Source organism: Drosophila hydei, unplaced genomic scaffold, assembly GCF_003285905.1.
Source record: "Drosophila hydei strain 15085-1641.00,03,60 unplaced genomic scaffold, DhydRS2 tig00000060-arrow-pilon, whole genome shotgun sequence".
NCBI classification, from domain to species: Eukaryota; Metazoa; Arthropoda; class Insecta; order Diptera; family Drosophilidae; genus Drosophila; species Drosophila hydei.
Genome location: NW_022045656.1, coordinates 2,786,640 through 2,797,780, shown reverse-complemented (window position 1 = coordinate 2,797,780; position 11,141 = coordinate 2,786,640). Strand labels below are relative to the sequence as shown.

At 38.2% G+C, this 11,141-nt stretch overlaps 2 protein-coding genes across 4 annotated transcripts; one reads left to right on the top strand and one right to left on the bottom strand.

Annotated features, from left to right (window-relative positions):
- Positions 1 to 233: 233 nt before the first annotated feature.
- Positions 234 to 8,351, bottom strand: LOC111592229 (proteasomal ubiquitin receptor ADRM1 homolog). Of its 3 annotated transcripts, none has more exons than XM_023304311.2 (4): positions 3,179 to 3,274; positions 2,577 to 3,121; positions 1,057 to 1,316; positions 234 to 951 (listed from the first exon to the last, which is right to left on the bottom strand). In XM_023304311.2, exons 2-4 carry the CDS (start codon positions 3,098 to 3,100, stop codon positions 488 to 490), a joined length of 1,248 nt encoding a protein of 415 aa, XP_023160079.2. In that variant the 5' UTR covers positions 3,101 to 3,121; positions 3,179 to 3,274; the 3' UTR covers positions 234 to 487. The 3 variants fall into 3 exon arrangements, with proteins under 3 accessions (XP_023160079.2, XP_023160080.2, XP_023160081.1); XM_023304313.1 differs by lacking the exons at positions 234 to 951; positions 1,057 to 1,316 and adding exons at positions 2,483 to 2,501; positions 8,214 to 8,351; XM_023304312.2 differs by having other exon boundaries at positions 234 to 1,316; positions 3,179 to 3,351.
- On the top strand, positions 3,771 to 11,101 carry LOC111592230 (cathepsin L). The gene is made up of 5 exons (XM_023304314.2): positions 3,771 to 3,828; positions 3,899 to 3,962; positions 5,414 to 5,511; positions 9,851 to 10,065; positions 10,128 to 11,101. Exons 3-5 carry the CDS (start codon positions 5,419 to 5,421, stop codon positions 10,837 to 10,839), a joined length of 1,020 nt encoding a protein of 339 aa, XP_023160082.2. The 5' UTR covers positions 3,771 to 3,828; positions 3,899 to 3,962; positions 5,414 to 5,418; the 3' UTR covers positions 10,840 to 11,101.
- Positions 11,102 to 11,141: the final 40 nt, after the last annotated feature.

Here is an 11,141-nt window from a genome sequence, read left to right as displayed (position 1 = left end):
GTATTTTGAATTACACAACTGTTTCTTCTTAAAAAGACCATTTTATAGCCTTAATTTGACTACATTTTCTTAAGCTTTCGTTCGCTTATAGCAGCATCTACAGTACTAACTCCAACTCTAACTAATCATTTCTATCGGACAAAATGTATTCTTAAATAGAGTGCTTTATCACTTATAATATATAGGTGTTTCAACTTGGGTTGGTTTAAGTGAATCTTCACTGTTCTCAGATAGTATTTAATGCCTAAATAGCAACATTTGCATGGCCAATTTATTTTGAATCGAAAACTTGATTAAATGTGCAAAAATAATATTGATTGGGTTGGCATATCCACAAAATCAGAAATTACAATTGATAGAGTCGCTATGTGTTCATGTGAGTGTTTCAGAGTCTGTCTTTTTGCCTGGCCTATAGTACGAATATATATATATAGATTTATGTATGTCGGCTATATAGTATATATGTCTATGTATTATTTTGTGCGCGTTATTTCTTCTCATCCGGTTTATCGGCTGATGCAGCTGCTGCAGCGGCGCTCTCTTCGGCATCGTTCTTCTTCTCGGCAACAGGAGTATCCTTGGAGGCGGATGTGGGCGTGGTATCATCGGCCGCCATAGTCGCGCCCGCTGGCAAACTCTTCTCCAAGGCACGCACGAACTCCTCCAGATTGCCCGAATAGGCAGCCGCAACCGCATCATGGGATAGCTCGAATTGCTTGACCACGGGTCCTAGTTGAGCCGATTGGAGGGCATTGGAGAACTGGGCGAGTGCCTGCTGAAATTGTGGGGAGCTGATGTGATCCTTGATCTGTTGCTTGCGATCCTCATCGGCATCTTCCGATTCCGGTAAATGTACGATCAGCGACTTAACACGCTCCGGATCCGCAATCAGTTGATTGATCGCCTCGGCGCCCGACAGGGCAGTTGAGAGGTCGATATTTAGGGAGCGACCTGCGCCATGTTCAGGGGAGAGATTGGATAAATAGGCTTGGAATGGATTCGCATATGCTCCGCTGGCTGTTGCTGCTGTTGTCGCATTTGTCGCATTTTTCTTACCGGATCCGTCCGCATCGACAGCCAAGCTGCCGCCTACGACCCCTCCTCCACTGCCGCCTCCAGTTCCTCCAGCTGCATCGCTCTGCGAATTGGCTGCGTTGCTTCCACCGCCGGAGCTGCTGCTCCGATTGCCACTCGACTTGCTCGGCTTACTGGGAACGGATACTGTGCGCGGCACATTCACATTCTCAGGTGTTTGCAATGCGGCGCTGCTGCCACCGCCCGATGAAGCTGCATTACGTGACGAGGGCGTCCGTGAACTGAAAGTAGACACAAAAGCAGCATGATTATAAATGGGATGAAACTCTGATGATGTACGGTGAAATGCCATGAGAATTGCAAAGAAAGGCGATAATAAAAAAATAAGTGATGAGTGAGGTAGGCAAACTAAAAAGGATTTCGTGTCCAATTCTAAGCCAGGATATATACGTCTTGGTAGAAATATTTTAATTTTTGAATTATCCTATTTCTTGGTTATTTCTTATACCATACATATGGCGTTTAATTGTATTTTTTGTATCAAACACAAAACGTTTCAGCCAAATTTGTATTGTACAATTTTTTCTCGATATTACTTTCTCAACTGAACTTCGCAAAACTAACTCATTAAATCAAATTACAACAATTCATCTGGTTTGGGTGACTTACGGGGAACTACTATAATGTAATGGAATTTGTTGAAACAATGTGTTCTGGAAATTAAACTTTTTCGTATTTCTGAGGAACCTGACTATATCGTCAAAAGCTTCAGTGTCTTACAATTCTCCATATAATTGTAAATAAACATTTATCTATCAGAGAAGGTATATAACTTAATGTAATACAAGAATATCTCACTTCCAATATACAAAAAATAGTCTACAATTTAGTTGTGTCTGAGATATGCCGCTTCGCCAAGATTACATATATATTTTATATATTTAACTAAATATTGTTAAGGTAAATAGAAAAAATATGGATATATCTTGTATGCCTACAAGATTTGTTATATATATTCTCTTACTATGGACTAGACTAGACTGGACTGGACTGAACATATAATATAATAAAAATAACAAATGTACCCCGTTATATCTGACACACTCCGTATAACATAATATAAATATATTCTGCTTTATTATATAGTATGTAATCCATTTGCCCTATCTTTGGATTTTCTATATGCATAAGTAGAACAATCATTTACAATGAATGGAATAAATATTTCGTTTCCACTTGCAATTTGGCTAAATAACAAAGTAATACTGAATTTTACTGCGCATTTATATAAATTTTTATAGACGTTTCCCCTTTATATACAGAATGTAATCACTATCTATGCTAGGCTAGGACATCCCTCTCTGCTATTTATATATGTAAATACTGTCAATGTACTACATTTCTGCCGTTTCCATTGTCTCGAATATGCAGCGTTTCCACTTGCTCTGTTTGTTAAAGCTTCCTAGCTGATTAAGCCATGTATCACACATTAGTTATATTATTAACGAATATATCTTTTGAGTTCGCTTGCTTCTACTTACTTCATTTGACCCAGCAGCGAGCTGAGTCCGCCCATTTGGCCGACACCTCCGAATAACTGCATTAGCTGCTGCTGCGACATGTTGTTTAGCATGTACTGCAAGTCGGTGCCTTCGCTGCCGCTGCCGCCTCCGCCGCGTTGGTGAGCCGATGGTGGATTGTTAAGGAGCTCGTTGATGCGACGGCAATGTTCGTCATCTTTGTCAGTTTTGGGCTCCTGCATCCAGAAGAATATTCGGCGGGAGCTGGACTTGAATTTCAAGACGTAGACACGACCCGACTTGCATTGATCGACTCGTTTGTATTCGAAGTCGTCGGGGAAAACGATCAGATCGTCTTCGATCTTGCCACTGGTACGGTCTTTCCAACAGAAATGCATTAGGCCATCATCACTCTGGGTCATATAGACGAGGCCCTTACGGGCATCCGGATGAACCATTTTGCCGACCATATTCATGCGTCCAGCACGAAATTCCACAAGATTGGAGCTATTGGAGCTGCCCAAACCGCTTTGCCTGCCAAACATAATGCGGGCGCTTCTCGAGAGCTGTAATTGTATTGGGTGTTAAGTTCTTTTCATTTTTATTGGTGTTTGCACACTCACTGGATATATAATGTGTGGGAATAAATACAAATTTGGTAATTCCTTAAATAAAAATCGCCTGCTTTGCGGATGACGAGCAGTTTTTAACACCTTCAGCTAGTGATGGGAAACAGTTCGATATTGAATCATATTAGAGTTGCCAATGTCAATTGTGTTATGTTAACAGCATTTTTTGAGTAAACAAATATTGTACACATTTCAAAATTTTGGGCTGCCACATACTCTTTGAAAGTACCTACATTAATTTGATATAAATGTCCCCAAAGTTCTTTGATATAAGTTTATTACATTTTTATCTATTATTCTTAAAAATCATTTTATTTTTGTCACCACGTTAAAAAGTAACAAAAAGTATGCTTAAAGTTTAAAATCATTGCATAACAATATGAAAATAAAATGAACACATCTAACAACTAAGTATAAGCTTATAAACCATACTATTGTCTAAAATGCATATTATTTATATATAATAATAATTCATTTATATTAAATAATTTTCTTGTAAATGGTACAAATAATTTCAACAGTCTGGCAGCCTTAGTGAGATTAGCAGTATGACCATAATGCTTGAAAGTTAATATATATGTATGTAAGATTTCTTCGCAACAACAATTCGCAGCTGAACTTATTTAAAACCGAAAAGTGTTCGAGTAAGGTGCTTGTGAAAAGCTATTAACTAATAATTAATTAAAACATATACTCATTTAATTGTATTTGAAGTCAGGTTCAAACGCTACATTTAAATCGCAATAAATCGTGAAGTGTTTGTCATTCAACTCAAGTGGTAAGAATTAAATTAATTTCCGCATAATCATTGTCAATGTTCGCATTTTCATTTTTGTTTAAAAAAAGAGCAATTGTTTATTTGGTAAAACAAATGCATGACGCATACACTTTCATAAACATGAAACACAAAAACTGTCGCCATTGCTTGTTGATTCTTTTATTTGTCTTGTGCGTTCCAGCAGCATCTCTGCTATTCTATTCCGCTTAATGCATTTTTTTATCTGTTTTCCCCTTTGGCGTCTTTGCTTATTGCGTTGCCAACATTTCTTGTTGCTGCTGCTGCTGCTGCTTTTGCGCATTTTGTTTTCAGCTGTTGCTTCACTATTTGCTGTGGCCTATTTTTCTGTCTATCTTATCAATAGGGTTCTTTCTTTTTTTCTATACTCTATTTATTTATGGGTATATGTACATACATACAAATTTGTGTTTCCTAATTCACCTGGTGTGCTGTTTGCAAAACCAGTTTAAGCCCTCAACCTTGTCACAATTTATATGTGTGCCTATTGCTATAACAAAAAAAACTATGAAACGGACAAAAACAAAGAGTAGACGCAAAAAAATCGAATATTAAAAGAACAACAAACACGAAGGCGAATGGCCGATAAGATAACGGAGACTTTTTTCGAATTCGAAATGTAAGCAAAAACTAAACAACTGTTTATTCGCATTGTGTTGCACCGAGATTGGCAAAACTCTGTCATTTGTTTTTTTTTTTTTTTTAATTTTATCTGCTTTATAAGCATATCCGCCTACTCGGCATCTGGTTCGCTGTTCATGTTCATGGATCATGTTATCGATATAAAACGTTAATAGTGCAAATATTTTATTGCGCTGACTCTTTATTTCCTATTGCTGATATTTTTCTTACTTCTGATGAAATTCAGCCATACTTGTTTGTTAGTACAAGTCATGAAGATTGTTTTTTCGCTGTATGTGTATGGGCCAAATCTAGAGATGCGCTTTATTGCTATGTGAGAGTCACTGTTACGGCAATGATTGCTTTCAGTGATTTTGAATATATCGTTTGGCTTTAAAATTAATTTAATTAAAGTGTAATTTAAAAATGTCAAAAAATCAGATAGCATTTCGTAAATATTATAAAAGCATTATTTTACAATAAAATAGAAAACTTGGTCATTGAAAATAAAAGGTATAACATTGTTGACAATATTCTTAGAAAGTTGGATCTTTACGTAGATAATACTTAAAAAAAAAAGATTCTTTAATGTTGATGATGACGGAACATAAAATTGCAGCTTATAAACATTTTAAAGAAATGGAATGATGTATATACGATCGCAGTGACTAAGTCACAGCTCTGCACTTATTGCTCATCTCCAGGCAAGTACATGTGTAAAAAGCTCATCACGTGACAAGCAGACGTTAATGTTAAAACCAAAAGTTCAGAAAAGTTCCAAAATATTCATTTTATTTTTATTTTTATTTCAGCTAAAATGCGCACTATTTACGCTCTATTGGCCCTGGTGGCTGTGGCTCAGGCCGTTTCGTTTGCCGATGTTATCAAAGAGGAGTGGCACACCTTCAAGGTAAGTAATGCAAGAGGGGGTCAATTTAAGGCTTTAAGTACAAGGGAAATAGCGGAAGCTCGAATTCAAAGAGGAAAGAAAAAAGCTGGCTGGCATTTTAGAAGCCACTTGTTTTACAGGTTGCATGATTAATGCCTTTGTTGACTTAGGATGCATTTTTGACCGTTGAGTCATGTGCTATGAATAATTGTTCCTATTATTGCCGTTCTTGTTGTTGTGGCAAGCAATGTTGCAGCCAAGCTGATTAAAAGCCTGTCACATGCCGGCTCACATGACAGACTCAATGTAGCTGAACTGTCACATGAGATGCCGACATCAATCCCTTTATCAGAGGCCGGATTTGCTGTACCGTTAGTCCGCCCAGCGATTGATAAGCGTGCGTTCCAGCTTGTGCCTGGCATCGATCGATGATAAGCTACATGCATACAAATTCTAAAACACAATCAACTCTAAACAATTGACATTATGTGCCCAATGCTGACTCATTCATACTTGTTTACATTCACATATATATTTGTCTTGCATTCTTAGTTGTTAATTATTAATTATTTTCAATTTGCTGGCTCTTTGTGCTTGCCCTGGGCTAGTTTTACGTCGTAGAGCGCTTTGAACTCGCTGTTAATCAGCTTATCAGTTCTTGCAATAAATATGTGCTAGTCTTATCAGCTATGAAGCACTTCGAAAGGTTTTCAGCGTTGTCTAGACTTGAACCCTCTGGATTACAGTTGCAAATAATATATTAAGAGTTCAATTTAGAAAGAGACAAATCAAATCTTGTTTATTAATACAAAGGGCCATTCCCCAGAAGACGCTGATGACGTCTTCACAATCAACCCAAAACTTTTATTATCACTAAGTTGTTTTTAAAAAATTCCATTTTGACATGCTTGACAGCAATTCAAATTGATATATTTGCGAAAATTAACACATTTTCTGACCTCTTAGTCAAGCTTGATAATTTAAATCTCTTATATTATTATTGTAAAACTATTCTTAACGAATAATTTTGTTATTACTTTTTAAGTTTTGACTTCGTAAGTTTTTGAATTGAATCGGTTCAATTTTTTAAGAAATGTATTATATTCAATTCAAAATTATGATAATTTTATCAACTTTTGCTTTATAGCACGTTTCAAAAGTGTTGCCTACTTTGGAGCGCCAGTAACAATTTCTGTTTTGTTGACTTGATTTATCTAATAAATTCAATCTGTTTCTTGGCTTATGACATTTTTCACGTATACCTCTCCTTGTTAAAGTAACAGTTTTTTTTAAATTAAAAGGCTATTTTATTTGAAACAGTGAATAAATTCGCCATTCGAGTCTTGTAGCCCGCTACTGCAGGCCGGTTGGTTGCTGATAACACGCGAAAAACGTTGCCTACTTTTGCGCGGCGCATACTTTTCTAGTGCTGTATAACGCGAAAGGTCGCATATCAATTTAATTTTCATACCGTACGATGTTTCCGATTAGCATTCTGCATAAGTGATACACTTTGCTATCATCCGTTAATGCTCTGTGCCGTGGCATGTAAATATTGTACGTAAGCTAATTGTGCTTCTGATTTTTCACATTTCAATCGAGAAGTGGGCCGCAAAAACAAATACTACCCAGGCAGCGACGATCTTTGAACCGAAAGTGTTGCGATAAGCGTGTGAATGCGGCCCCCCAAACAGTCGAATGTTTTTTCCTTTTCTTTCATTTTTTTTCATTCAGTTGACATCTCAATTTATGCGCATAAAACAACAATAACAATAGGAACAACAATATAAAGTTAAAGCGCGTCAGAGCTTCGTGAAATGGCGTGTGACTAGCTTGACAAGCTTATCTCTTGGTTTAATGTTTGTTTTAGCTAAGCTGTGCGACGAAACGCGTTGTTGTTTGTACAAACTGCCAGAAAATGGAGAGCAAAGTAGAATTCGCAAATGGGCGATTATTATTGTAAGCGTGAGTGTGTATGTGAATGTGTGCCTGTGAGTTAACAGTTTAGTTTACATACATAAATGTTTGCATATCCTATTAAATTGGCAGTCTTATACGAATCAAACCGGTTCGTTCATGTGAAACGGTTTTAATATCTGCATGCACATACACCCATACAGAAATACATCAGCTGCTTGTATGTACAAAAACACAAATAGCATTTCATATAGATACGTATGGATGTACACGTAACACGTACATATACATACGGTTGTTTGTGTATGTGGCTTATTTTTGGATCTATGCATGTGAGTGTGTATGAACGTTTCGTACTAAAACAGGCATACGGACATTTCTTGATATTACCCGCCCGACGCTCACAGTAAGCAGACGCAGCACTCGCTGAGCGAGCGCTAGAGCGCAAAACAAATATAGAGAGCGAGAGAGAGGGTAAACGCGCGCGCGCCTAAATCAAAAGTAGAGCGAACGAGACGGAGATTTTTTATAGAGAGAGAAATATACGTTAAGACATTAAAGGAAAGCACGCGCGTCATTCACAAAAACGTGCTAATGCAAACACAACTAAAAACTACGGATATTATAAAATTATATAAAACACGTAAAATAAGTTATGGCCAGCTCCGCCAGTGATTTACATATTGTTGTGGACGTAGTCGTGCCCGTGTTGTTCATAGTTGCATTATGTGTGATCAACTGTTTTGTGCTGCGAATTATAATGCGTAAACGTAAAGAGTATCAATACTTAACAGAACGCAACGCACATGCAGTAGAAGCAGCGGCGGCCGCACCATCCACTGATGGGCCGACAACCTCAGCGGCGTGCAGCCAAGGCGGCTGTCCAATCGAAATGGAGCGACTTTAGCGGCCAAACTCCATCAGCCAGTGTTGCCTTAGCATATAATAAATAATACTAATTTTAGTACAAAAGTAGATTTAGACACTTATCAACTGTGTATTTACAGATAATATCAATGACAAATGGAGAAAAGAAAAAACTGTGTGCAGTTATCTATCATGATTATATATATGTATATTTAGGCATGTGCATTTAATTACTGTTCCTACGTTTATTTTTCTATTCACTTTTTACGAGGTCGTCAAGTCTTTTTTAATGTGTAAATTTGTTTAATAAAAAAATGGAAAAAGAAAAACAAAATTAGCTGTTTGGTTTTGCAAGTGCGAAAAATCAATAGGCGGGTTAACGATTCCTCCTGCCCTCCTCTGTTGTAAGTTCTCAGAACAGCAAATTTCTCGCAATTACATCAACAATATGCAAGTAGAGAAGAAAAGCGAACAGCGTATGCCTGGGCGCTTATCGCAGCCAGTCATCCAGCAACAAAAATAAACATTATTAACAGAGTCACCATTAACATCATCATCATCATCATGCTGGCCATCCGGTCAGGGCGTCAATTGCTCCCATGTCAGCTATAATTATGCCATATATGTATGTGGGTTGTGCGGCCTGTTTGACCAGTTTGTTTGACTGCATTTAGTGAATTTTTACTGTGTATCAATTTATTGTGCGTTGTTCTGTCGATACCCTATGAGTTGGACAACGAAGGGCATATGAGATTTGACTCAGCATGAGCAGTTGAGCAGAAAAGCCCTCTTTCACTATCACTATATCGAGGAGTGGTAAAAGAGCGTTTATCATCATTTGAGCATCTATGTGAGTTCTCTTATATTATATTATAGCTTAACATTAACATTAGATATCGTTAAGTATCGATAGACATTTGAAGTGAATACTAAATGGACTTTCACGCTTCTTTATTGCTCTCTCCCCATATGTGTATATGGTGAATTAACTACTGGGGGTATAACTATAGGTATTTTGCTTTGTTTAGCTATAAGTCTTGGTCTAAAATACCGCATACACAGGATACAATTCAGGGCGTTATACAGGATACCGCATACTACCAGGTGTTTTGTAGTCTATTTCGTATACTCAAAGATCCGCTTTTTTTTTTGGTTTCTTTTTCTATTCACTTTTTTTCATAACTAGGCTGTTAACATTTTTATGGTTACTTTTATGGCCGTTAGCGAGTTTTATTGGTCTCAGCTACTGGGCTTCGTGTCACCTTGTGTCTGGGCGGCGATAAGACAGCTGTTAGAGGCTTATCTCATATAATGCCTTAAGAATTATAAATCTTAAATCGAATCTGTGAAACCAAGTAAGAATCTGAATCAGAATCAGTGTGAACTTCGGTGCTTTGCTTCGGCAAACCTGAACTTCGACTCGCTGTCAGGGCATGTGCATTCGAGTGTGTTTGCAGCTATCTAATCGCTGGCCGTGTGGAGAATAGGTACAAAGCTAATAACAAGTCCTGATAACAGTTCCCTGATAAGCATTATTATACTTATATATGTGTGTCTACACTCTCTCTACTTGCAGCTAGAGCACCGTAAGAATTATCAAGATGAGACCGAGGAACGCTTCCGCCTAAAGATCTTCAATGAAAACAAGCACAAGATTGCGAAGCACAATCAACGCTATGCCGCCGGCGAGGTTACCTTTAAGATGGCCGTTAACAAATATGCAGATATGCTGCATCACGAGTTCCATGAAACGATGAACGGATTCAATTATACGCTGCACAAGCAGCTGCGGTAAGTAGGGGAGTATTCGTTAATCGAATTAGATTATATATTATCCGTCAATCCCCATATAGCGCTTCGGATTCGAGCCTTAAGGGCGTCACGTTCATCTCGCCGGCGCATGTGAAGCTGCCAAAGTCTGTGGACTGGCGCGATAAGGGAGCCGTCACCGAAGTTAAGGATCAGGGACATTGTGGCAGCTGTTGGGCGTTCTCCAGCACCGGCGCTCTAGAGGGTCAGCATTTCCGTAAGACAGGCACTTTGGTCTCGCTTTCCGAGCAGAACCTGGTCGATTGCTCTACCAAGTATGGCAACAATGGCTGCAATGGTGGCTTGATGGACAACGCCTTCCGTTATATCAAGGATAATGGTGGTATTGATACCGAGAAATCGTATCCATATGAGGGCATCGATGATTCCTGTCATTTCAATAAGGCTAGCATTGGTGCTACAGATCGCGGTTTCGTTGACATTCCTCAGGGCAATGAGCAAAAGATGTCTGAGGCTGTGGCCACTATTGGACCCGTCTCAGTTGCCATTGATGCATCGCACGAATCATTCCAGTTCTATTCTGAGGGCGTCTACAATGAACCCCAATGTGATCCTCAGAATCTCGATCACGGTGTCCTTGTAGTAGGATTTGGCACCGATGAGAGTGGCACAGATTACTGGTTAGTCAAGAACTCGTGGGGCACCACTTGGGGAGACAAGGGTTTCATCAAGATGGCCCGCAATGCAGACAATCAGTGTGGCATTGCCTCTGCTTCCAGCTATCCACTGGTTTAAATAATACATATATGAATATATTTGCGATATATGTGTTTGCATCGACGCTCAACCTCATTAATTTAATCACAACCAAAACCCTTTTATATTCCAATGCGAGCATCTCAAACGTAAACTTTTATAATTTAATGGGCATATTTACCAATCTGTAAAAACTATCATCAATGTCTTTTATGATTTGCCACTCAAATGTTGATACAAATTAGGCATATTACAATGTTGATCTTTTGTATGAATAAAAAACGTATTTTATAAAATAAAATATGAATGTGTCTTATTATAATAGACAAAAGACATTAAAC